The following is a 26,237-nucleotide window of genomic DNA, read 5'->3' as shown; positions in this document are numbered from 1 at the left end:
GTCATTAATAAAGACAAAATGGCAATAAACAGCTTCAAACCATTCAAAATAAAAAGAAAAGAAAAAAAATCAGCTTTGGTGATGAAATGTCACACTTACTTGATTGCTCTGTGAAGTTGTTGGCAGGTCATAATACTACATTAATTTCATATTTTTTCTCTATATATGACACTTGTTGAAATACTGACTTTTTTTAGTGAGTATACAAATATTTCACACAATTACACTTTTTTTTAATTAATGAATCTTATAAAATGCTTATAAAATCTTGTTTAAAAAAATTACTGTACACATTTAATCATAGGACTACCGTAATTTCCGGCCTACAAGCGACAAATTTTTTCACACGCGTTCAACCCTGCGGTTTATGTGGCTAATTTGGGCATTTTTTTTCTAACGGCCTTAAGGGGGCACTCGAGCTAAAGAATGAGACCGGTGGAATACATGTGCCGAGGAAGTGACTTTTACCGGCCCTGTTGGCACTGGACTAGCGTTAGCGCTGCGCTAGCATGTTGCTGCTGTGTTACTGGTGTGTCTCAGTTATACTTACCAGTAAATTTTATTTTAAATACCGCGGCGCTAGCGTTAGCTTTTACACAGCTGCGGCGTATGTATGTACCAAATGGTATTTCCTTTACAAATGTACTCTGAGAGGCTTGTAACCAGGTCCGCTCTGTAGGCTGGGGATTACGGTATATAATTTAATTCTCAAAAATATAAGACTACTCTCATAACTCTTTATTTTAAATTGAGGGGGAAAAAAATCCATACATCTCCTTTCATTCAATTGACATTTTACTAGAAACTCCAAAACAAAAATTTTGTAAGCGACAAGCCCTTAAAGTCACGACGTGTTTTTCCCGACGTTTTTTTTTCCTTCCATTTTTTGGCAACAAATCAACAACTGACCAAAAGGCAACGTCAGCAAAAAAAAAATTCTGTACAGAAAAAAAAATAATAATTTGGCAAAAAAAAAAAAAAAAATACAAAAAGCTTTCGTTAATAGATAAATAGTTCAAAAATATTGCCCGTTATTAAATAATTATTTTTTTCAAATGGAGTCGCAATTTTCGCCACAAAGGTGAAAGCAAAGTACCTGACAGTGACGACGCTCGGGCTAAACGCTCGGCCGCGTCGTCTTCTTTGTATTGCTGCTCGGCGGCTGGCGATCGTCTCCAAGTCCTACGAGAGAACAGCGTACCGTCGTAAAGTCCTCGCACCATTGGTTCATTTGGCTGATGATGTCCTAAAAAAAATAATAATAATGCGGGAGGCCCCTCCCCCCAGAGTGTAATGGTTGAATAAGCAAGGGGGTAAAAAAAAAAAAAAATCCAGTGTGATGGCGGGAAAGGCATTATCATGATCCCGGCCTTTCACGCGGCTGGTGTAAACGATCCGAGTGGGCGTGGCAAATCGTGAGCGAGTACCATAAATGCGTAGAAAGTGTGTAAACATCTCGAGACGTTCCAGTCCCGTGCCGTGGCAGTGAAAAACGGCGGAACGCTCATCCGCCGGAAGACCGTCTGGGCCCCGCGTCACTAGCTGCACTCCAGCAGCTTGGCGAGAGCGTCCCGCAGCTCGGTCAGCTCGAAGATCTTGCCGTCCAGCAGCTGCAGCAGCGAGCCGAGACTCTGGCGGAAGACCTCGCGCTCCCGACGGTTGGCTTCCACGCGCTGCTCCAGCTCGCCTAGCTGCAGCTCCAGCGCCTCGTTTCGACGCTCCACATCCTGGGAAGGAAAGACAAAAAATACATACCGGAATTTCCGGCCAATAAACCGCGACATTTTTCACACGCTTTCAACCCTGCGGCTTATCCGGCTAATTTTTTTTTTTTTTTTTTTCCTATGGGGCGGCAAGTGGGCATTCGAGCGAAAAAGGTATGAGTGAGACTGGTGGAATACATGTGCCGAGGAAGTGAACTTTACCGGTATGTTTTTTTTTTTTTAACTGGCTCTGTTAGCGCTACGCTAGCGTTGTGCTACCGTGTTGCTGCTGCGTCTGTTTTTTGTTTTTGTTTTGTTTTTTTACCAGCCCTGTTCGTGCTACCGTGTTGTTGTTATGCTAAGCTAAGGTATTAAACCTTCAAAGACTCTTTCTGTGTACCGTCTTTCTTTCTTTGTAAATATCTCGTGTTTGAAAGTGGGTTTCAGTGTGGGAATTTGGGGCTTTTACACAGATGCGGCATATGTATGTACCAAATGGTATTTCCTTGACAAATGTACTTACTGGGTGAGGCTTATAATCAGGTACGCTCTGTAGGCTGGAAATTACAGTATATACATTCAACACTTTTGCCGATACTATCCTCGTAGATCTGTAATTAATTTGCTAGTTAATTTAGACTACAGAGTAAAGATGAAGTCGACAATTTGAGTAACAACCTGAACAGCAAGTCAGCCATTTTGAATAGAAAATAAACAGGACGTCAACCTATTTTGTTACAATATTCAATTATTTATAGGTTTTCGGTCATCACTGCAGGCTCAAAAAAACCTCATAAATTCGGTAAATCGGAAAGTGAGGAAAAACTGTTTCTCAAATCAATTTTAGGATATATCAGAGCCTCAATACTTACTATGAGATTTTAAATGTGAACCTAAACATGGCGTAAACCTGCAAATCACAAATTTGAAACTAACTGAGAGGTTTTCTAAAACAAATGTACTCATATAGCTCATTTTACTGTGAAGAAATGTTCTAACTATTATTTTACCTATGTATAATACGCACCGTTGACGTGTGAAGATTTTTTTTGGGGGGTGTGGGAAAAAAAATTGCGCATTATACACAAGAAATTGCGGGAGATTCTAACACTCACCTGTAGCTTCTGCGTGAGCGAGTCTCTTTGGGATTGAAACTGGTTGGCACTCTGCACCTCCGCTTTGAGACATTCCAACTCCTGATGAGAAAGAAGCGGGCCGGTGTAGCTGAGGTTAAAGGTCAGGAGTTGAGGCAAGGCATGGGTGTGGTGAACGTACATCCTCCTTGGCCTTCAGCGCCGCCTCGAGCTCTTCGACGGTGCGGTTGAACTCAGTTTTCTCCGATCTCACCGCCGTGGTTTGGCCACTCACGCACTCCAGCTCCGTCACCTTTGACCCCGCAAAAAAAAACATTTGAAAAGTAGAAATTGCACTTGGGGTGGAGCCCAGGGGGTCTTGAGTGTTTGCAGGGATCCAGTCATAATCCCAAAGCCAATTGAACATAACCACCACGTGTATCCCAAAATGAGGATTTGGTACCGCGCCCATTTTTTCCTACCCGTTTGTGTAGCCGCTCCGCCTCCTCCTGGTAGGCGGCCAGCTGCTGTTTCCACTGCTTGACGTTGGCCGTGGACTCGAGCAGCGCCGCCGTTAGCTTAGCGTTGTTGCCCTTGAGCGCTGCCAGCTCCGCCTCCAAGTGCTTCCCAATGCTGGAGGAACTAGAACCGTTCGGGGAGAGACCACACCGCAGTTAGCCGATATTCGACGGTCGCCGTGTGATCGCCGAGGGCTGAATTAGTGATTGATTAGCGATCAGTGATTAGTGAACCCAGTTGTTGAGCTTGACGCGGCGTCACCTGTGCGAGAAGGGAAGTGCATTGTGGGAGGGCTCGCCTCGGGCCTCTGCAGGCTGAGGTGTCTCCGCCGCCACTCTGTTGTCTTCGGTGCCGTTCACACCCTCGGCCGTCAGTTGTGACTGAAGAGGGCAACTGGTGGACTCCTGAGCAAAAAACATGCAGTATTTTTTTTAAAATATACACTGTCCATATAAGTAAAATGATGCACTGCGCCTTTAAATGATGGAATTTCTGCATCTGTGACCATGGATACACACAAGGGTTTGTCCGAGGGAACGTGACGATTATCAAAGTGCGACGATCCATGTTGGGATTGCGGAGGGTTTGGGGGGGGGGGGGGGGGCGTGTTGTCAGACTGAGGAGAAGGGGGTAAACCATTTTGGGGTACGGGTCATGTATACCTTGTTGAACACGAGTTTGTTGGCAGAAAACACGTTCCTTCTGACAGCGCTGCCCTGCGGAGTTGTCGGGCAGAACATAGGGAATTACACCGGTCCAAGTCCAAGACTAGTTTAGCCTTTTTCAAGCAGTAACTTGAATTCCTTGAAAACCTTCACGAGAGCTGGTGTGGGGTGGAGTTATGATTTCACAACAGACTATAGACCAGCTGATACGTGTAGTTTTACCGCTAAGTTAAATTACCGAAGCTTTTAAATGTCACTTTTGGGCTTATTCGACCGAATAAGACGCTTGTGTACCTGCGAGGGCGCGCCGGTGAGCTCCATCTTCTCTTGCGATTTCTCCTTGGCGAGTCGTGCCGCCTCCTTGAACTCTGCAAACTTTTCCGCAAACTAAAAACAGATCCCGGTAAGCGGCACACTAAATTGGCACTAACGGTGAACAAATGATCAAGACCTTGCTGAGGTGGCTCTCGGACGAAAAGCCGAGCCCGTAGACGGTGTTGGCGCGGCTGTCGGCCCACTGGCCGAACTTCTGGGAGGTCTTGGTGAAGGTCATGTTGGGGGTGATGGTGCTGTTGATGACGGCCTGGCAGAAAAATCGACATGTTCGGCTTCGCGCTAACGCCGCGCCGCAGCGCTTCAAGTCTGGACTTAAACAACTACGCCATTCGGTTAACGACGCTCGTGCAGACCTTGGATCCGTCCAGGCTGATGATCCGGTAGACGTTCCTGGTGCTGTCAAAGAAGTACGAAACGGTGACGGCGTGTTTGCTGGTGGGAAGCCAGTTCTTCTTGGTGGTGGGGTCGATCTGGAAGATGTGCGCCCGCGTGCTGAAGATGGGCTGCTCACTGGACGGGGGAGAGACAGATCCAGTTCTGGTCTGCGGTGGTTGAACAAATTCACCTGGCTCAGGAAGTCGGGCTTTGTAATACGTGCCAGATGCATAGCGAGCCCTGTCGTCACCGGACAACAGATACCGGATACTTTAAAGTGTCATAAGACTACGACGATCCACACGTCAGCTACTGGAGCTATTTGAGTCGGGTTTTTAGGGCAAGACGTGCTGCATGAAAATCACGATAAGGCCTGGGAAATTCGGGCCCTGCGAGTTTATTTTTGGGTATTTTTAGGTGAAATCTCTCAGCCAAACGGACAAAGGGTTCCCAAGTTGCAGATGAAATGAAGGGGTAGTGTAAACGTGTTGAGAAATAAATTGACTTTATCACACAAAAACGTTCCAGAAAAGGCCCGTGCGTCATCGCACTCGCAAATCTGCACAGTCCAGCACAAAAAAATCACGCAAGTAAAGTTTGTTACGAGTAGAAATACATAGGTATTGAAAGACGTCGCTTGTTTTGTGTAGTCTTGACCAATGTTCCCTCTATGCTGCGCCGCTGCGCAATTGCGCACTTGTCGCGCACTCTCAGCGCACATGAAAACCGATCAAGCGCAGTGAACCACAGCCTGATGTCTTGAAACACACGGGCTCTAACAACGAGCTGCTGCTCAGCCTTCTACTACTTCCTAGTTTACCTGACACCGCCCCCTCCCACTCTTAAAGGGCTAGACTCATAATTACAAACAACACACACCCGTTACTTTATATCTGCAGGCATGACATGTGAACCACACCCTCAACTTTAGATGTGCGAGCATGACCGACCACACCTGTACATTTTTCAAATGTAAGTAAACTGGAACCCATCATCCTATTTTTGAAATTCTTGGCGCGCTCTACTCAGGTTGAAGTAGCAACTCCAACCCGAATCAGCAATTGGACAGACTGTCATTTTTGGAAAATATTGTCACATTGCTAATACTATTACTGTTCCGTGACAAGCCGTGCATCAGATGATGTCCTGTTTCCAGCACAGCCCGGATCCAAACGTGACCTTGTGTTTTTGCCCGTGGCCATTGTTGAAGCGTAATCCCTTTCCCCCCCCTACTAATGAAAAGCACTAACGTGTTCAAGAATCTACTGGATGGTGGGGATGAGCGCTGGGGACGGGTTGCCCAGGCCAATTTTTTTTGGAAAGGGGTTCCTGGCAACACCAGTTGAAGGTTGGTTGCGGCGAGAGACCCTTTTGGGGGGGAAAAAAAAAAAAAACCTGTTCCCGGTCACGCCGTCACCATTTTTAAAAGCTTCTCGTGTTGCGCGGCGGTTCTGAGTCATTGATTCCGTAAATAAAAGTCTGAGAGCACCGCACATGATGGGCTCTACACCAGCGTAATTCGAAATAATCTGACTGCCAAACACGAGGCTGTTTTGGCACCCGTAAACCGGCATTACTTACTTAGATGCTGCGTTGCCATAGCAACAGGCCACGTGACACACACTCTCTCGCCCTCATATTCTTTAAGGTTGTTCATAGTAAATGCAAGATTGAAAAGTTTTTTTTAAAGTGGTAGTTTTATGAAAACAAGTTTGTATATTCTCAGGCAAAAGTCATATTTTGAAGATAAAAGGCATTTATTTTAGGATTATGTTAAATATTTCGATGATTAACTCATATTTGACGGAAAATGTCAAATCATTGAGATTACAGTTGTTTATTTCGGAGACTCTTAATCTTCCAAAAATAAAGTAGTATATTATTCACAAAAACGCACAATGAGTAAGACATTCTTGTAAATTAAAAACACAGAAAAAGTCCTTGATTTACAAGACTAAACTTTTATTTTTTGGGGGGCGTATGAGAAGTCACATATTTTACAGAAAAAAAGGACAGTTTTAGGGCAATAATATCAGAATCCTGCAATAACAAAGTCAGATTTTTTAGGCGCTAAAAATGTCATTATCCAACAAAATTAAAATCACATATTTTCTAGAAAATAGTTGCAATCTTACAAGAATTATTTTTTTTTTAATATTGTAGATTTTAAAGATAAAAGGTCACAATGTTGGAAAAAAAATTAAGAGATAATTTTGAGAATTGAAATGCATGTTTTTGAGAAAAGTTGAACAATTGAATCCCATGTTTGATTCCCTTTTGTTTTTCATGTTATTTTTACAGTAAACTTTAACTGGGCGGGATGAAAAAGGCTTGAAGCAAGCACACTTGACCCCTTTTTTTTTCGGGGGGGGGGGGGGGCGAGGAGAGAGTAAGGACTGTTGCCCAAAAATATTTTACATCGTGTGTTTAAAGCACGCGGGACCAGCAAAACTGGTCCTCACTATCTCGGATTTCCACTGATTGCGGGTGGGTTGGCACCCAGCGATAAACGGGGGATCACAGTAATAGCCAGATAAACAAACTGCTGACTTTTATGACAGAACACAAACAACCCGAACAATGCGTTTCTGTCCACAACACGTAACACTCCTACGTGTCTTGCAGTCTTGACACATGACAAAATGCGCGAGTCCGCGAGTGGATTTATTGACAGCTGCTGTCCTCACGAGCGGCTTTAATCTCCTGCGAGCGTTTATTAGTGATCAAGCGGTGGCTAGCCGGCTAGGCTAGTCCAAGCCGTCTGGGCTGTCCTTGCGGTGTGCGTTTAAAACCCTGACAGTGACGCGCAGGAATGTGCGGAGGTGCGCAAAAACAAACGCCACTCCTGCTTTAGCATTAGCACCGCACGGCACATAACTACAAATAAAACGTACCCCATGGTTGCTGATGTAGTCCAACAGATCCCAAAGACGCTCCCCTCCTGCCAGTCGCCGCCCGCCGCTGGTCTTCTCGCCTCTCTCCTCGTTCTCGCTCGGACGAACGGTTCACTCCGACATGGCCTGACGTGTTGGCGGCCGTGGGTGCATGCGTGCCCGGACGCGCATGATGATGATGACCGCGAGCCCTCCTCCTCCTCCTCCGCCCGCTAGCACCTGCTAACACCTGCTAGCATCGCTCGACCTTCCCGCTAAAGCTCCACTCGGCTGGAAACCAATTAAAATTCTGTTTTCTAACTAGTTTAAGTAAAACACACGCAAACGAGGTTATACATAGAATTATTTTTGTTTACTGTTTTTAAAATAAGCTCAGTGTGAACTCTCTCCATCCCTTCGCTGCTAGCTTATTGACTATTGGGTACCATAACGTCATATCAGCGACGTCATCACGTAACATTTTGTATTGCGAGGTGATTGGATGAAGTTCTTGACGTCACATCATAGAGCATGAACGAATCGGCCATCGATTGCTGTTTAATGTGTCTACGTAGCATCCATGTTGGAGAGGTCGACGTTCCATCAAAGGCAATGCATTCACATTGAAATGAAGTCACTAACTTGCTCATTTTTCATGAGGTTTACTTTTTGTCAACATAAATCAACCTAACTATAAATCCGGTATTTGCAAGTCAAGGTACTAAATGTGCACTATTATAAAAAAAAAAAAAATGGGTAAACAACAACTTTATGGTCCAGAGTGCAAATCAGTTCTCGGTCTTTGCATTTTTCAGTAATCTTTTAAAATGTAAGATTTAAAAACAAATCTCATAATTCACGTTACAAGGTCCTTATAGGTTGTGTGAATCTGATGAAATATGATTTTTGTCCCCCCCCCCCCCACACACATTCTTTGGTTTATGATGAACAGGGATTCAAAATGTTTCCAAAACAACCGTAAATTACAAAATACAACCCATGAGACAAATGGAAGAGTTTCATGATGGAAATCAGGAAATGGTGATTAATTTCTTTTGCTGTCAATAAAAAATAATATCCAATACAGATCGTGCAAGTTTCTCCCCCGGTCCTGAGTGTTGAGCAGCTGTCGATCAGCTCGCTTGTTTGTAGCCATTCGAGCTAAAAAGCTAGCTCCTCGCAATGGAGCGCGTCTCCTCCAGCCCGCCGCCTCCCTTCCCGGCCTCCCCCGCGAAGGACGACGACTCCACGGACACCTCGAGCGACGACGACCGCTTGGGCGACGCGTTCGGCGACCTGGCGGCGCTGCCGGTCGAGGTTAGCGAGCGAAGACCGACGTGTTCACGGTGCCGGTGAGCAGATTTGTGACGGTGAGCGAAGCTAAGCTAATGCTAAGCGAAGGGAGCCCAACCAGAGTAGCCCAGCCCGGCAAAAACAAGGCCGCCATTGGCCTGTTTTTTATTTTTTAATTTCAGTGCTCGCCATTCAACCATTTCTTTGCTCTGGTAGTGAAACTAAAGAGAAAGAAATGACGGCTGGTTTAATGATGTGTCCTCCTCCCATCATGTAGTCGCCCACAGAAGGTGTGTCTGTGCCCGTTCCTACCCGCACAACCTCTGGAAGTGTCCACATGTCTCTACATCGTCCAGCACCCTGCAGAGGTGAGCCCTTACCGCCATTATTTCAGTCGTTCTTTGCTGGTTAAACACCGAACGACATCTTGTTGTTCTACAAAATTCTATTTAAAGGTCCACCGTCATGCCTGTAAACATTCTAAAATTGATATTGTTGTGAAAAATACATAACATTCACTTCAATGCCCACATGAAAAAATAAACATGAGCGGAGAGCGCGTCTTCCAGTTGCGCAAGTCTCATTCGACATCCAAGTGGTAGCCATATTGCCTCGCATCGTCTGTTCATGACGTCACGCCAGGACATTCGCCGTCGAAAACACGCCTCGCCCACCTACTGTGGGACACGGAAGCTCTTTTCAAACGTCTCACAATCGAGTGAAGTGACCGGGGCAATATTACCCTCTCGTTTCGGGACATATTTAGATGATATGCGGATCACTTCTAACTAACAACAGACTCCCAGGCAGTATGTATGAGTCAGCTCGGACGAACCTAGCACCCCTGACTTACACGCTCGGATCTTTTGTTACGTTCTTAGAGGATTACGTCCCCCGCCCCCAAGCTATTATTTTTTTTTTAGTAGCCGTACCTACACACCTACCTGTTATTTGGAACCCACGACGCTCTCGTCCTTCGCACCCGCGTAATCCATTTTTCACGACGAACCGGGTCTTTTTAAAAAGCGTGAAGAATGAATCCGGCCTCCTGAGTTTTTGAACAATATCCAGCGATACAACGAGCCGGCATTTTGGCTGACATGAAGGAACAAAGAGCCAAAACAAAAAGCTATATGCATCAAAATCATGTTGTGTGGTGGGGGAAAAATACAGATGGGTCCATTCCGGCTGCTTTTTTTTTTTCATTAATAACATAGTAAAAAATCATACTTTTCATGACAGTGGACCTTTAAGTATTGCCAACATGCTATCTATTATTTTCATAGTGTTTCCCTTGGCGGTACTGCTTCCAGTATGTTGATGCTGCATTTTTTTCCTCCCCCTCCAGTCAGATTTCACCCCTTTGTGTCGCGATGTCAGTCTAATCTGCTTAAGACCTTCAAAATCTTTAGCGCTAGCAGATGTGATTTAAGCCCACCGCGCAAAACCGACATTGCAATATAATTACAGTATATGTACACAGAGTATACACTCCCCAATGAGTTTTTTTTTTCCCAGTTTTTATTTTTGATCTAAAATAAATTGTATAGAGAAACCAAGGCAAGTCATGAATTGCCAGAGTATTTTTTTTTTTTTTAAATCTTACACGAGTGTAAATTTAGTTTTGTGTTTTTTTTTTGTTTTGTTTTTTTTCCAGGAAAGCCGAGTTCTTCGCACGGTGCCACTTCTCGCCGCGTGTTTACCGCCGGGGAAGTGCAACGTCATTATCGGGAGACGCTTTAACGAAGCCAAGTAAGCAGCCCTCACTTGGCGTCGCCATCAGGCCTCTTTCGCGCAGAGATCCCGCAAAGACTCGGGCGCGAGTTCCAGAAAATTGGATCCAGCAGAATTTCTGGAAATTTCCACTCCGGTTGTAGTTTGATTTAAAAACGCCGCCTTTGAAAGGGGGTTGATGTATTTACCGCGCCGTGGTTTCCGATCGACTTTTTCTCCCTTTGTCTCAGGAACCCGGAGCTGGCCGAAGTGTGCCGGGACAGCCGGACTCTGATCCTTTACCCGGGCCCCAACTCGCAGAACTTGGAAGAGTTGGCGCCGGTGCCGAGAGAGGGCGGTGCGACGCATAACATCATCCTCATCGATGGCACTTGGAGCCAGGCCAAAAACATTTTCCTCAAAAACAGCATCCTGCACTTCCCCAAGCAGGTGCGTGGAGTGACTATAATGACTGTGTGGCTCCGTTCCGAATCGCTCCCTATCCCCAATATCGCAGGTGTCAAACTCGAGGCCCGGGGGCCAGATCTGGGCCGCCGCGTGATTTTATGCGGCCCGCCAAGCCAAATCTAAAGTGTCAATTTCCATGAGTCTTGTTCATTCCATTGAATGCCATTATGCTGTTTCAGCCTACAAGAAAACCCAAACACAAATATGGAATATTTTTTAATATGAAAATGGCACTCTGTGTTATTGTACTTTATAAAAACAATAGTGACATGGCGGCGGCACGCTGGATCAGCCTCACAGTTCTGAGGTCCCGAGTTCAATCCCGGACCCGCCTGTGTGGAGTTTGCATGTTCTCCCCGTGCCTGGGTGGGTTTTTTCCGGGTGTTTTTTTTTCCGGGTGGGCACTACGGTTTCCTCCCACATCCCAAACACATCCAACATTAATCGGACACTCTAGAATTGCCCCTAGGTGTGATTGCGAGTGCGGCTGTTTGTCTCTATGTGCCCTGCGATTGGCCGGCGACCGGTTCTGGGTGGACCCCGCTTCCTGCCCATTGACAGCTGGGATAGGCTCCAGCATTCCCGCGACCCTTGTGAGGATAAGCGGCTAAGAAGATGGATGAACGTAATAAGGCTCATTAACTGTTAAACTATTACTATTATACTATTATTAACTTGTTATTAACTGCAATGACGCATGTGAGGTGCATGTACTACTTTTGTCCACTTGGGGACGCCAGTCTCATTCGAAGCCCGGCCTGGTGAGTGACGTGGGCGGCGGTGAACGAGAGTTTAGACTCTGCTAACCCGTTAGCTAGTCTGTCCGTTGAGTGGCTCGGCAGGTCATGTTTTAGCTTTCTTTATTGGTCGTGCATCCGAGTTTGTGAGGATAAGCGGCTAGGAAAATGGATGGATGAAATGGATAGTGACATGGTTGAAGAGATTTTGAAACAAATTTGTTTTATTGTCTGTCTCCATGTGTTACTTCACTATGTTCAAATTTCTGCCGCTTAGGTTGTAACATTGCAGCGGGATTGTTTAGCATGAAGGAATCTTTGCACGTCATGGTTGCTGTCCCTAGCGGTGTGTGTCCCGATATCAGGTGCAGCTTAACCGAAGTCTGCTGAGCCAGTACGTGATCCGCACGCAGCCGTCCAACATCTGCCTGTCCACGCTGGAGTGCGCCGCGGTCGCGCTGTCCATCCTGGAGTGCAATGACATCTTCCAAGAGGTACACACCGTCGAGGGCTTAACCTGTCAAATTTGATCCAATCATTTTGTCGAAGTGGCTTCTTACCGCTTCCGCTAACACAGCTTTGCCACCGGGCAGGGTTGCTTCAGGTCAGAACCGAACAGCCAGCCCATCCACTTCCGCTTTCTTAGTACGTGACGTCACGTGACTAAGAAAGCGTAACTGCGATTGGCTGGGTTATTGATACGGTGCCTTTGGTCCAAGAAACCATGTAGAAGTGAGGGAAGGAACTTCCTTTCATCAAGGCCTCACCTTGTCTAATAGAACAAGAGTCTTTTGGTGCCATCTTGTGGTCGCTCGACAATGACACACCTTTTTGAGTGTTAGTCAATTCCTCTCAGCAAATAGACGTGGAAAACTGTACAGCAGGGGTGTCAAACTCATTTTTCTCATGGCCCACAAATTTTGTTACGGTTTCCCTCAGAGGGCCGTCATGACTGTGGAACAAAAATATTTAACCATCTCATCATATTTACATCAACAATTTATGAACTACTTTCGGAACCAAAAATCAAGGGTAATGTGTTTTTTCACATTTGGTTGCACAAAATTGCTTGTAATATCTCAACTTTATCATTTATGATATATGACGTTTTGAAATTTTGGTACAGATATTTAAAAGAATCAGAAATTGACACTAGTTTTAGCTTCGCGGGCCACATAAAATCATGTGCCGGGCCAGATCTGGCCCCCGGGCCTTGAGTTTGACACCTGTGCTGTAAAGTAATCCATCCATCCATTTTCTCAGCAGCTTATCCTCACGAGGGTATCCATACAACATGCAACATTAATTGAAGACTAAATTGCCCCTTGGTGCGATCGTGAGTGCGGCTGTTTGTCTCCACGTGGCCCGCGATTGGCTGGCAACCGGTTCAGGGTGTACCCACCCCTCCTGCCCGTTGACAGCTGGGATAGGCTCCAGCGTGACACCCCCCCCCCCCCCTTGAGGATAAGCGTCAAAGAAAATGGATGGATGGATGGGTAGCACCGAATTGAGTTGTGAGCTCGGGTCGCGTAACAAGCGAAACCTGTAAGTCGAGGTACAACTGCACTTCTCGATTTCTATCTGCGAACGTTGAAGCGAGACGGTAACCCCCCCCCCCCCCGGCCTCGGCGACAACAGAATCCGTTTTGTATCCAAGGTGCTGCTGAGGCCGCTGAAGGCCTTGTGCACCTTCCAGCTGGAGCACGGCGCTCAGGTGCACCACAGCAAGGAGCACCTGCTGAAGAACGGCATGTACGACAAAACCATGCCCAAGAACAAGCGCAAGATCAAGAGGCTGGAGAAGCTCGTGAGCGACCGCAACTGCCTGCTGAGATGATCGCCGTTGTTCGGGCGAACGGTCACTTTTTTTTCGCGGGGGCGTAGGGGGTCAATTTTGAAGGGACACTATCTTATTTTTTTCTCTGCTATTTTTTTTTTTTATTTGATGCTGATTTATTTATTTGAATAAATCATTTTTTTAAATAGCACTTTTAACCATTCTTGTTTGTATTTTGTACAACATACTGGGTATCTTCATAAAGTTTAGAATAATAAAGAGTGCAAGGTTTTTAAGCTATTATTTGGTTTGTTTATTACCACTCACTAATTGAGTTGACAGTCAAAAAAAACATTAAAAAAGGGTAACGTTATGAATTCAAAACGCATCACTTGTCTGCAATCATAATGCTAGTAATACTGTAGGTTGATGAACTTTACAAGTTGTCACATTATAACAATAATAATATTTTGGCAGCGCAACTCCCCTCTTCCACCACACACACACCGCTTACAAACATTATTCTTTGGGAGTCAATAAAAACATGAACAATAACTGTAATTTAATAAATGTCAATCGTAATTACTCATCACAATGCCTCCCAGTTTAATAAAACATTGCTGTAAAGAAAATAGCCTCAGTTTAGGACCATCAATGCTGTAATGCTATAAATAAAACAGCCTCATTTTAGGACCACAAACAACCCAATATGCCATAAATCGCTATAATAATCCATAATCGCCACTGTTGATTCAAGGGACTTCCGGGATCAGAAACAACATGGCTTCCGTTAACCACGTGACTGTTTTTAACCAATACAGACGAGTATACCGAGCTCAATAAGTGTCCAGCTTTGTTTTCCGCGGTGTTGATGTCATTTAACTACATTTTTAGCCGAGAAATATGATTTAAAAAATAGTAATGTGTGTTTTTTTGAGGGGTTATCATCAGTGAGAAACTGACGACCATTTCGTTAAATTATTCTTGTACTGTATTTCTTTATTTTCAAGCCGTAGCGTCGCGCATGCGCCTTCGTCGTCAGCACAGGGCCCCGCGCTGCGCCATCTTTGTCGGCTGCCCCATTGTTCGCACCGGAGCTTCTCTACCCCCCCCTCACCACCACCCTCGTCAGCCTCGGCGGCATTATCGTCTTCGTACTGCGCCACACACAAAAAAAAAACACGAGCGGAGACGGTGTCACCGGCTGCTGCCCACGACGGTCGCGGACTTGCCTCCCGCCACTGCGTTTGCGACTCGGTGTTGGCCAGCAAAGTTTGAAAGCAGGATGGACGACGAGCAGCCCAAAACCCTGTGAGTGCGCTTCGCTCGTCTTAGCTTAGCTTAGCTTAGCCTCGCTTGTGTTGCTCACGTAACATGAAGCTAACGTGCTAATTGCACCCATCACCCGGGGACTCAAAACGTCTACAAAATCACACAATAAACCGGTATAATGTCGTTTATTTTTTGGTTGTTTTTACAACTTGATAGAATTGGAGAGAAAATGTCCGTTTTTACAAAGAATATGTTGTGGTATGCTTAGAAGCTAATATCAGAGCGAGCAATTAAAAAAATCGAGCATTTGAGGCCTTTTATGTTTCTTTTTTTTTGTCCGCGTCGCTTTGTTGTTTGACTCTTCGCGGATATGTGGTTAAATTCATTTATATACTAGCTAGCTAAGCAATGTTCGGGATGAAAACTGGTTGGTATTTCCTGGTTTAAGATTAGCTCTGTGCTATTTTAAAAGCAGCTCGAGGTAAGTTCAGGTCAAATTAGAAGCATTTGAATTAAAGCCTCGCTATTCGCGGACGAGTGGGACCCGATGCCCTCCGCGAAAGTCAATCAATTTGTCCAAGGATATGTTGAACCATGGTTCCAAAACACTTTACAAGCATTGCATACTCATTGTGCAATATCACTATTAAAGATAATTAAATCTAATCTTATTCCTGCTTCTGAACCTGTGAAATACCCCCATTACCTCGTTTACTGCCGGCTGTTTTCAAACCGGTATAACTGGCATTTTAGCTCATTTTCACTCATCTTTCAAGATCCACAAAATATCGTGTTCTATCATAATTAAAGCATTGAAACTACCAAGAGTAGACACTCGTCTTTCACACTTTTTATACACTTTAGTAATCAGCAGTGCAACATGAATATCACTTTTTTGGTGTGAATATGAACATATCCAGCGGAGTGGCTTTGATAATAGTTTTTGCTTTCGTGACACCATAAAACAACAAAAGCAAGATTTACGTTTTTCATGCATTGTCAGTTCTTTAATCACTAGTAGAGCAAGAGTTTTTTTTTTTTTTTTGTGAAAAGAAACCTGTCAAGCAGAACAGTGATGGGCATCTCACCATGAAACAACAAGATCAAGACTGGCAAACACCTGTTGATTGCAGTTATTTATGGATTTACTACTAAAGCATATTTGTCATGTTGATTCATTGCATTGCTCAAATTGATCAAAAATTTTGTTTTTTTTCCAACAGCCTTCCTCATTCACACAATGGAAACAGTCTATTGGCGACAGCGGCAAACTGTTTTTAGCGTGCTGTTTGAATTGCCTGAACTTGTTTGACTTCGATGTGTTAGCATTTTTCTCCCTTGAGATTGTAACAAGCCAAGATTCACCCCCAATCTATTTGGTTCCCGTTAAATGCAAATCCAAAGCAATGCAACGCTGCCATCTATTGCCCCCTCGTGACATTACAGCCGTGTTGAAGCCTGGATTTTACAAACAAGCTGGGGAAGATCCTCTTCTGTGAATTAGCCAGCTTGCTCGATCACGCATTTATGTGCACTTGTCAGACGAGGCCAGGATTGCTCAAACCGATTGTCAATCAGTCTAACCGTGCAATCAATGTATTGGCCACACATGAATCGAGCAACGAGGTAGATGATGTCTTTTTAGTTATTGATTTTTTTTTTTTTTTTTTTTTCGGGCACGCGATCGACCATAACTGCCTCAAGATCGACTTGTAGATCGCGATCGACCCATTGGGCTCCCCCGTGTTACAAAATGGACTCGACTCATATTTTCGTCGGTGGCAGTGAATGTTTGAATTCCGATTATCGAAAGTAAATGCCCACAGTCGTGACTGAATTATAAGTCATAATGAGAAGTCTTAAATTGTAAAGGTCTTGTATTTATAACCAAATTTATTTATTAGTTTTTTTATACAAACCATATCTTGTAAGTTACAATTTTGGTTGCAAAGCATTAAATTTCAATTTTTTTATATATTTTATTATATTTGGTTCTAATTACACTGGATTTAGTTGTTGCCTGTTCCCTTCATTTTTTTGCTAGATTGCGGGCTTATTCTGTTCCCATATCGCAGGGGTGTCAAAACTCATTTTTCTCACGGGCCACATTATTGTTCCCGTTTCCCTCAGAGGGCCGTTATGACTGCAGAACAAAAATATTTTATCATCTCACCATATTTACATCAACAATTTATGAACTAGTTTTTGAATCACAAATCAAGGTGTAATGTGTTTTTCAACTGTTCACGTTTGGTAACACAAAAAAATGCTTGTAAAATCTCAACTTTATCATTTTTTTTCAAGAATCACAGAACTTGACACTCTAGATTTGGCTTTGCGGGCCACATAAAAGCATGTGCCAGGCCAAATCTGGCCCCCCGGGCCTTGAGTTTGACACCTGTGCCATATCGTCAGAGCAAGATGAGTTTTTTTATAGATGTACATGTGAATGCAACTGAATTTTACCAAATACCTTTTTCTGACCCTGACAATCAGTAAAATATTGTAGCCGGCCTCATATCAGGATCCTTGTGGATCGATCAAGTACGTCTTTATTGGGACGACGAATGGTTACAGTCGGCTGTAAACACGTCTGCCTCGCGCCTCCACACAAACCCGTCGTCCCGGCTCCCTTTTGCGAGCGCCCCAACCCTCTCGACTCGCTCATACAGATTTAGACACTTCACTGCCTTGGTGATAGTCAGAAATTTGAACTCTCACACCAATTTCCGTAACACAACTGAAGGGTTTCTAAAATATTTCTGGTTCAATCTCTGTGTTCTCTGGTTGGGGACCCCCGGCCCACATGACACCGATCATCACTTCACAATAATTCAACTTTTTCTCTCTTAGTAATCCCATCTCTTGTTTTCTTGCGCAGGTATGTGGGGAACCTGTCGCGAGATGTGACGGAAGCCCTCGTCCTGGAGCTCTTTGGCCAGATCGGACCCTGCAAGAGCTGTAAAATGATTGTCGATGTGAGTTCCGTGAATCGCCCGTGGGGGATTCTTCTCTCAAGTCGCCGTTTCAGTCCATGAAATCTAGCACCGGCGATCAAATAGTGGACTTCTTTCAGTGCGGTGTTTAGTGTCGGTTCAGATGGAAAAATGACTAATTGACACCGTGTTCCAATTTATCGCAAGGGTGTGTTATCGACTTGAGTAAACACTGGAGCTCAAATAGAATCCTGGTTTTCCCCCCTCACAGGACTGATTGTCCCGTTTTCCCTGCTTGAAACAGCCTTAGTTCTGTATATATGGCGCTGACAAACGATAGCGGTTAATCCGTTCTTGGTACCCCCTGCAGTTTACTAATTTTGGCTTCCCACTACGATACAATACTCAACAGCGATTTCCAAACCTGCCTTGAGATAAACAGGTGTGCTGCAGGGAATTATACATTTTTCTCTTAATTGTTGTGAAAATCATATAATTGTGACAAATAATGACGCTTTGTCGTCATTATGCCAGTGACGTGTAGTGACAGGCGGAACAATTCAATGTTGTTCTGATGGATGGCCCTAGGTACAATTAGGCTTTGTTTCCACTTCTTACTGCTTGTAAACTTAACCGGTTCAAATTTCACACAGTTTTGTCTAAATTTAAGCAAGGTTATGACATCATGCATTTTTACGTTTGTGACAGTCTTGTTTGGCGGTAAGGTATAAAGGTTAGGAAATTGCTTTACAATACAGTTCATTTGTTTTAAAGCAGTTTCTAATTTAGAATTGAAAATAGGTCTGAAATGATAAAAGACTTGAAAAGGACAAAGTAAAATCTCTGCACGGGCCTGCATGGAAAGCTAAGTTGGAGAAATGGAGGGGAGCCAGGATGAAAGTCCAGAAAAGGGACAGAGTTTCCTCAGTCTAGCATTATGTCACAGATAATAACTGATATCAACTTTTTTATTGTAGAACACGGTAATGCGCTCAAGGATAGAGACAGCTTTTGATGCATTTTAATTTACTGTTTTTCAACAAACTTAAAAAAAAAAAAAAAAAAGTACCGATGGCCACATTTAGGTGCAATATCTGTATAATCTGTACTAAATTAGTCAGTCACCGATGCTGCCATAAAATGTCAGGACGGGCCACCTCGAATGGATAAAATTAATAACACTTGCACTCCACATTGTTTAATGGTGCATGATATTTTTTTTTAATCCAATTAATTGTTAATCAGTATAATACCATAATTCCCGGCCTTCAGAATGCATCTGGTTATAAGCCTCACCCAATACATTTGTAAGGGAAATATAATTTAGTACATACATACGATGTAGTAATGTAAAAGCCGCAAGTGCCCACATTGAAGCACAAGATATTTACAAAGACGGTACACAGACTTTTACGCTAGCGCCGCTATAACAGGCTCGGATTATAAATAAATAAAATGACATACCAGTAAAAATCACTGAGACCCGGCACTAGCCCGCTAGCGCAGCGCTAACAGGTAAAAGACACTTCCTTGGCACATATATTCCACCGGTCTCACTTTTGCCTTTTCCACTTGAGTGCCCCCTTGCGACCGTTCAAAAAAATGCACAAATTAGCCGGATCACCGCGTAAAGCGTGTGTGTGTGTGTGTGTGGGGGGGGGGGGGGAGGTGTCACGGTTTATAGGCCGGAAATTCCGGTAATCAATTCTGAAAATATGTGATAGCATCAGCCATGATTGAAAATCTTGTGGATTTGAAATTTGTCCCCGTCCCCGCCCCCTTGTTACCACATTTGTCAGTAAACATGTGCATCTTGTCCACTCCAGACGGCGGGTCACGATCCCTACTGCTTTGTGGAATTCTATGAACACAGACACGCCATGGCCACCATAGCGGCCATGAACGGTCGGAAAATTCTGGGTAAGGTAAGGAATCTTATCTCCCTCGGCGGGGGCCTCTCGGACCGGGCTGGGTGGGCCAACTTTGATGAAATCCCCCTCCCCCTCTCCCCCGGAAAGAAACATTTGAAACCTTAATAGGCCCCCTCCCCCTCCCCCTAGTTTTACTGTACTCGCCAAAGGCTAAAGGATGATGATGCTCTTCTACCTCTTTAACTGGTGTGTGTGTGTATTCTCTTTTTATTTATTTGATGTACCACCTTATTGCCGCTAGACGCCACACTTGTAGCAAGACGAACATCCAGTTGAAAATATTCTATTCCTCAACAGGTATTGAAGGAGCGTTTGAGGAGTATAACAAGTTCGTAAAATTCACTTGTTTGTAAGTCCCTTGTTATTTGGACCTTACTTCCTTCCGTTTTTTACTCCAAATTTTTTTGACTGACATTTCTCCTGATTTATGAGGGTGTGACATCTTAATATCCCATTTTTATATTCTTTCTGTCTTGTTTAGTTTATGGAGGGTATGTACAAGTTACATAAATCAGTAGTGGTGTGTAATGATGCAGAACAGAAGCCACATATAAAAAAAAAAAAATGAAATCAGAGTAGAAGTAAAAGTGGTGTGACAAGTGGTCTAATCGGAAAAAAAAACAGCTTCCGCCTCTTTGCTAATGTTTCACACCTGTGCCGTCGCCATATTGTGTCTTTTTACAGGAAGTCAAGGTCAACTGGGCCACTACGCCGACCAGCCAAAAGAAGGACACAAGCAGTACGTGCAAATAAATTATAACATTGTGTTTAGGGGTGGTCCGAAATTGTCCCCCACACTGGGGTCAAAGCTAGTGGGTTTGAACGATCCAAACAGTCTAGTCTTGTGGAAGTAAAGCGCAATGTGTGAAAAACAGCGAGTGCCCGTAAATGCAATATAAGGATTTTCACTCTTGAAGGCAACATCACAATCTGTTAATTTAAAAAAAAAAAAAAAAAAAATTACATTTGGAAAGGAAATACCATTTGGTACATACATAAGCCACACCTGTGTAAAAGCCGCAAGTGCCCACATTGAAACGAGATATTTACAAAAAAAAAGACTGTACACAGAGTTTTCAAACTTTTTAATACCTTAGATTAGCTTAACATAGCAATAACACAGTAGCATGAACTGGGCTGATTTTTCAAAACAAAAAAAAACAGCCACGGCAGCTACACAGTAACAATACGGTAGGACAGCACTCACAGGGGCGGTGAAGAGAGGAAAAAAAAAAAAACCTTAATCACTGAGACGCGGCAGTAACATGGCAGCAACTCGCTAGCGCGACGCTAACGCTAACAGGGCCAGTTAAGATAAAACTTTCCAGTAAAAATCACTGAGACACAGCAGCAACTGGCTAGCGCAGCGCTAACAGGGCCGGTTAAAAAGAAAAGAAAAAAATACCGGTGAAAGTAACTTCCTTGGCACCTTTTCCGCTCGAGGGGCCCCTTGCGGCCGTTGGAAAAAAAATGCCCAAATTAGCCGCATCACCGCATAAGCCGCAGGGTTGAAAGTGTGTGGAAAAAAAGTCACGGTTGATAGGCAAGAAATTGCAGTAATTTAGTTGTTTAACTTTATATATTATGAGTAGGGAGGCACCCGATAGACCCAAGTATCATTTGTCCTCTTTTGGGAAAGTCAGTTGAAAGCCCATCCCTCGCTACTTGTTAGCTGTGTGTGTGCGCTTTGTCAACAACAACAACAAAATGCTGAAAATTGGTGTTTCAGGTCACTTCCACGTTTTTGTCGGGGATCTAAGTCCTGAAATCACCACGGACGACATCAAGGCGGCATTCGGTCCTTTTGGGAAAATATCGTAAGTGAATTCAGTCATTCACATTTGCAGCTCACGGTGCTTTGGCAGGTTGTTTTCTGTAGCTTAATGCTGAAATCATTGTGGAATGCCATAGATGAGCTAATGGAAATTGTGTGCGTTTGTCTGCAGTGATTGCCGGGTGGTGAAGGACATGGCCACCGGCAAGTCCAAAGGCTACGGCTTCGTGTCCTTCTTCAACAAATGGGTGAGCGTTCCATTCTCACCCCGTCGTTTCAAAGTGCCGACGACTCGTGTAGTCGAGTATTAGACGGCGTTGTTTTATTTGTTCAGGACGCGGAGAACGCCATCCAGCAGATGGGAGGCCAGTGGCTGGGAGGGCGGCAGATCAGGACCAACTGGGCCACACGAAAGCCCACGCCCAAAACCACCAACGAAAGTGAGTTTGGCGAGAACTGGAGACTGCAGTTTCTCTTGAAACTGGATGCGGAAATGTAATTGCTGTAGAATCTATCAAAGTGTTGAGATAGTTGAATAGGACATTAAGATCATTTTAAATTGGTTAGAAAAATGTGGAATGAGAGGCCGTTTATTTTTATTGTCCAAACTTTATATGTCCAGGTAAGACAGTTGAGAGCAGATTCTCATTTGCAATGCTAACCTAGCTGCTGACAGCAGAGTAAAACTAATGAATAATAAATGGTACATTTATTTGGGATGGAAAATGTGAATTTGTTTAAAAAAAAAAAAAATAGTTCCCACAATGCACTGCACAGTTTGAAGTTGAATCTTGTGAATCAGTCAAAATGTGGATTAGATTAGATCAAATTAAACACTGAGATTGAAAATATGGAATGCTGATTAATTTGGCATTTGAGTGTGTTTGAATTGATTTGAATTCTGGGAAAAGTTGAGGTATTTGGGGTAAATATGTATTTTAGTTTGGGAAATGTTGTCTCATACCTCATGAAGTGGCAATTGTTGAAATGTGATAAAATTCCAAAGAAGTCCTGAATGAATTGACCAAATTGAAGATAAGGAACATTTGGATTAAATCTGCATAAATGTGGTAATTTTGTTGTGGATATTGTGTAATATTAAAGAATTTGTGAATTTAGGAAATGTGAAAAATTGTTCTAAAGATGTCCTGAATGCATTGGCATTTTAAACAAGGAATGGCCTAAAATGTACCCTCACCCGTGCAATTAGGACTTTTGTGCATCTGCTCATGATCAACAAAAATGTCAGTTTTGTGTTAAAACGTTGATTTTGTTGACATTGAAATAGTTACGACCTGATTGTAACTTTTTAGCTTGCATGTCCTACAAAAATATCGCAATTTTGTAAGCAATCACATTCATTTATTAGCGCTTTCAAATATTCTCAAAGGATTTACAGGCAGTGTTGTCGGTGACATTAACAATTTTGTCTATCGTACAAATATTTAAAAAAAAAAAACTCAATGACATGTTTGGCAGCGAGCACCACGAAGCAGCTTTCCTTCGATGAGGTGGTGAACCAGTCCAGTCCCAGTAACTGCACGGTCTACTGCGGCGGAGTCACGGCAGGCCTCACGGGTAAGGATATGTATTGCGGATAATTGTGTTTTGGTGTGGGGAAAGCAGTGGTTCCATTGAAATTTTTGACCCAAGGGGAGCATACAGGCTGAACAGGAGGGGTCCAAGAATTGACCCTTGAGGGACCCCATTGTTGATATCGAGCACGTCCAATGGTTACAAGGTAGCTTCTTTCCTGCAGGTAGCAGCATTCCATTTTGTCCCACCCACGTTTCCAACCTGTTCAGCATTAATAGTGTCATGATCTACTGTATCAAAAGCCCCGCTGAGATCCAACAAGACCAAAATTGACACCTAGCCTGAGTCGGTATTGATGAATGGGTTATTCTCGGACTCTAAATCACAGGTATCAAACTGGAGGCATAGGGGCCAGATCCATCCCGCCACATGATTTTATTTGGCCTGCAAAGCTAAATCACGTATATGAACTTCCAAGGTTTTTGTTGAAATCTGTACCAAAATTTTCAATTATGATGAAGCGGTCAAAGATTATGATGGTTTCACTGTCATAACGGGCCGATGAGGGGAAACCGGAACTCCAATGTGGCCCACGACAAAAACGAGTTTTGAAAATGTGACCAAAATTGATAGTCTCCTTTTGATATTATTACTCAAAACTCTTTTCTCCTCACAGAGCAAATCATGAGACAGACCTTTTCGCCTTTTGGACAAATCATGGAAATCCGCGTTTTCCCGGATAAGGGCTACTCTTTCGTCAGGTCAGTCTTGAAGCCGTCAAGTGTCCGGTAAGGCCGGGCACACGTTCACATTCCTTCCACTGGTTTCACGAACAACATGGCTGCACAGAGAGGATCTAGTTTCCAAAAGATAGATCACGATTGACAACTTGGCCAGTCACTACAAACCAAAAGGGTCAAATAGTCTTTGTCACTGTAATTTGGGGGCAAAAATCTTTGTTTTAAGGTCTTATTTCCCAGTCTTAGTGTCCTGTGGCATTTTACCAGAAGTGACACTTTTTGTCTGCGTGCGGCAGGTTCAATTCGCACGAGGCGGCCGCCCACGCCATCGTCTCCGTCAACGGCACGTCGGTGGAGGGTTTCGTGGTCAAGTGTTACTGGGGCAAGGAGACCACAGACTTGGTCAGCCCCATACAGCAGGTCCAGATGCCGCAGAGCACGGTGAGCTTCGCGGCGCAGCCCTACAGCCAGTGGGGGCAGTGGTACGGCAACACGCAGCAGATTGGCCAGTACGTGCCCAACGGCTGGCAGGTGCCCAGCTACGGTGTCTACGGGCAGAGCTGGGATCAGCAGTGCTACAAGTGAGTGTTGGCTGCAGCCTTGCAAATTGTCATTACCGTACTTGCCTCGGTACACAGAAAGTTTAACGCTAGCGCGGTGGTGCTAACGCGGCGGCGCTAACGCTAACTAGCGCGGCGGCTCTGAAGAAAGCCGCGGTTTGTAGGCCGGAAATTACGGGGAACAACTCAAAGCAATATCGCAAAACCTAACTCAAACGAAAAAGACATTAAATGTGAAGTGAGATTAAGAATATAAATCTGGAACAAAGTCAAATCGTAATGATGAAGTATTTAAAAAATGTTTTAAACTTAATTAATCTTTATAATATAAATTTATATTACGTAATTATATAAGAATGAAAATGTATGCATTTGAAATATATTTTCCATTTGACCTACATGTTACAAAATGTATCAATCATAGTTTTAAAAAGCATAATTTTTTAGGCTTGGAACGCATTATTTCTTTTTCCATTCATTGTAATGGGAAACATCGATTCGGTTTTTAAACAATACACTTTTCAAACCGTTTTCTGGAACGGATTGTGGTCAAGAACCGAGGCATCACTGTACTCCTGTAGATGTTTTTTTTTTTGTTTTGTTTTTTTTTTTAATCCCCTGAACAACTCTTAACATTTAAAAATTGTCCACAAAATAAATGTATATATTCTTTTGTATTTACGTTTCGCAATTGAATGAGGAAAATATTCGAGCAGGTCTTCAAATCCCCCCCGGCATAATATTGTGGTAGAAACATGAACTCCTGTTTTTATTTCTTTATTTTCTTTTTGTCTGTGTGCAGTCCTCTTCCCTCCGGCGCCGGGTGGACCGGCGTGGGCGCCGTGAGCAACGGCGGCATGGTGGAACCCGGCCAGGGCGTCAACGGCACCATGCTCGCCAATCAGGCGGGCACGGCCGGCTTCCACACCCACTGATCGCGCCCTTCTGGACGCCACTCATAATTTTATTTTTTTGTTAGGGACTCCCCGGTTTGGCATTATAATTTTTTTTTTTTTTTTTTAATCTGCCCTGATGGTCGGAAGAGAGGAAGAAGGAAAAAAAATACACCTGGCATCATTTCCGCCATCACCCCCCCCCCCCCCTCCTGGCCAAGATGTACATTACAAGTTGAGCACAGCTACAGTTTAGATTAGTGGAAGGCAGCAGGAGGTTCCGGTCTTTCTGTCAACCAGGTTTTGTTTGCAGAGCCAAAGAGATCTTCATGCCCGTCCGTCCCTTGACCCGCGTTGTCCCCCCCCTCCCCCTCCCCTCCCTTCCCTTGTTAGTCCCGGCCAGCTCTCAGGGTGCGGCAGTCATTTTGTGAAATGTAGGAAATCACTGAGGAAGAAGCAAAGAGTACACGGGACTGAGCGGCCTGGAAAGATTTTGTGTCCACGAACTTTGACACACAAGTCTGGTTCTTATCGCCCCCCCCCCTCCCCCCCAAACCACCCTAATGCTCCTCTCAAAGCTGAAAGAAGGTCTACCCTATTTTTAGTTTTGTCGTTATTTTTCCAGAGGTTGTATAAAGAGCTTTTTGCCTTTCCTTTAATTTTGGGGGGGGGATTTGTTACAGTGACGCTGTGGACCCACGTTTTTTTTCTTTTGTTTTGTTTTGTTTGTTTAGAACGCATCGAGTGTCTGTCGACTTTATTTTTTATCTTTTAAATCGGATTTTCAATGTCTCGCAGGGAATAGAACTGCCACGCTCGTCTTTACTTACCAGGCAGACAAATATTGCACAACGACTTAGGGAAAAGAAAAAAAAGAAAGAAAAAGATCACTCAATTTGAAGTGTTTTTGTTTTTGCATTCCACCTTCTTTTGTAATATCATTTTGGAAGTCTTATTGTAAATAACCGAGCGCTCTGTTCAATTGTATCTGTATAAAGACATGATGTTCATTCAGGACGTCGGCGCGTGTGAATATGTTTGCGGTTGGGAGTTTGGATCAGGT

The 26,237-nt window shown here is 43.9% G+C and overlaps 3 protein-coding genes across 4 annotated transcripts; 2 read left to right on the top strand and 1 right to left on the bottom strand.

The window, feature by feature from the left end:
- Positions 1-723: 723 nt before the first annotated feature.
- Positions 724-8,257, bottom strand: LOC133515235 (homer protein homolog 1-like). Of its 2 annotated transcripts, XR_009798985.1 has the most exons (10): positions 7,566-8,257; positions 4,650-4,806; positions 4,412-4,543; positions 4,255-4,347; positions 3,557-3,699; positions 3,259-3,418; positions 2,979-3,089; positions 2,819-2,899; positions 1,428-1,727; positions 724-1,182 (listed from the first exon to the last, which is right to left on the bottom strand). XR_009798985.1 is itself a non-coding variant. In XM_061847557.1 (9 exons), exons 1-9 carry the CDS (start codon positions 7,568-7,570, stop codon positions 1,539-1,541), a joined length of 1,071 nt encoding a protein of 356 aa, XP_061703541.1. In that variant the 5' UTR covers positions 7,571-8,257; the 3' UTR covers positions 724-1,538. The 2 variants fall into 2 exon arrangements, 1 of the variants encoding a protein (XP_061703541.1); XM_061847557.1 differs by having other exon boundaries at positions 724-1,727.
- A 54-nt stretch (positions 8,258-8,311) lies between these two features.
- dtwd2 (DTW domain containing 2) lies at positions 8,312-13,787 on the top strand. The gene is made up of 6 exons (XM_061847558.1): positions 8,312-8,896; positions 9,115-9,205; positions 10,495-10,589; positions 10,802-11,000; positions 12,121-12,249; positions 13,413-13,787. The coding sequence occupies exons 1-6, from the start codon at positions 8,727-8,729 to the stop codon at positions 13,590-13,592; spliced, it is 864 nt and encodes a 287-aa protein (XP_061703542.1). The 5' UTR covers positions 8,312-8,726; the 3' UTR covers positions 13,593-13,787.
- Positions 13,788-14,553: 766 nt separating this feature from the next.
- LOC133490935 (cytotoxic granule associated RNA binding protein TIA1-like) lies at positions 14,554-26,191 on the top strand. Its single transcript, XM_061801662.1, has 11 exons — positions 14,554-14,843; positions 17,686-17,782; positions 19,567-19,665; positions 20,356-20,410; positions 21,401-21,488; positions 21,618-21,693; positions 21,780-21,885; positions 22,925-23,023; positions 23,658-23,742; positions 24,018-24,302; positions 25,084-26,191. The coding sequence occupies exons 1-11, from the start codon at positions 14,557-14,559 to the stop codon at positions 25,214-25,216; spliced, it is 1,410 nt and encodes a 469-aa protein (XP_061657646.1). The 5' UTR covers positions 14,554-14,556; the 3' UTR covers positions 25,217-26,191.
- The last annotated feature ends 46 nt before the right edge of the window (positions 26,192-26,237 follow it).

Source organism: Syngnathoides biaculeatus, chromosome 17 (assembly GCF_019802595.1).
Source record: "Syngnathoides biaculeatus isolate LvHL_M chromosome 17, ASM1980259v1, whole genome shotgun sequence".
Lineage (NCBI taxonomy): Eukaryota > Metazoa > Chordata > Actinopteri > Syngnathiformes > Syngnathidae > Syngnathoides > Syngnathoides biaculeatus.
This window is presented reverse-complemented; position numbering and strand designations above follow the sequence as displayed.

Coding starts and splice junctions, on each gene's coding strand:
- dtwd2 (XM_061847558.1), top strand. CDS start 8,727: ATGGAGCGCGTCTCCTCCAGCCCGCCGCCTCCCTTCCCGGCCTCCCCC. Junction 8,897..9,114: donor CCGACGTGTTCACGGTGCCG/GTGAGCAGATTT, acceptor CCCATCATGTAG/TCGCCCACAGAAGGTGTGTC. Junction 11,001..12,120: donor TCCTGCACTTCCCCAAGCAG/GTGCGTGGAGTG, acceptor TCCCGATATCAG/GTGCAGCTTAACCGAAGTCT.
- LOC133515235 (XM_061847557.1), bottom strand. Junction 2,900..2,978: donor CGCTGAAGGCCAAGGAGGAT/GTACGTTCACCA, acceptor CTTTCTCATCAG/GAGTTGGAATGTCTCAAAGC. Junction 1,728..2,818: donor CGCTCACGCAGAAGCTACAG/GTGAGTGTTAGA, acceptor TTTCCTTCCCAG/GATGTGGAGCGTCGAAACGA.
- LOC133490935 (XM_061801662.1), top strand. CDS start 14,557: ATGCGCCTTCGTCGTCAGCACAGGGCCCCGCGCTGCGCCATCTTTGTC. Junction 17,783..19,566: donor GCTGTAAAATGATTGTCGAT/GTGAGTTCCGTG, acceptor TGTCCACTCCAG/ACGGCGGGTCACGATCCCTA. Junction 19,666..20,355: donor GTCGGAAAATTCTGGGTAAG/GTAAGGAATCTT, acceptor GTCTTTTTACAG/GAAGTCAAGGTCAACTGGGC.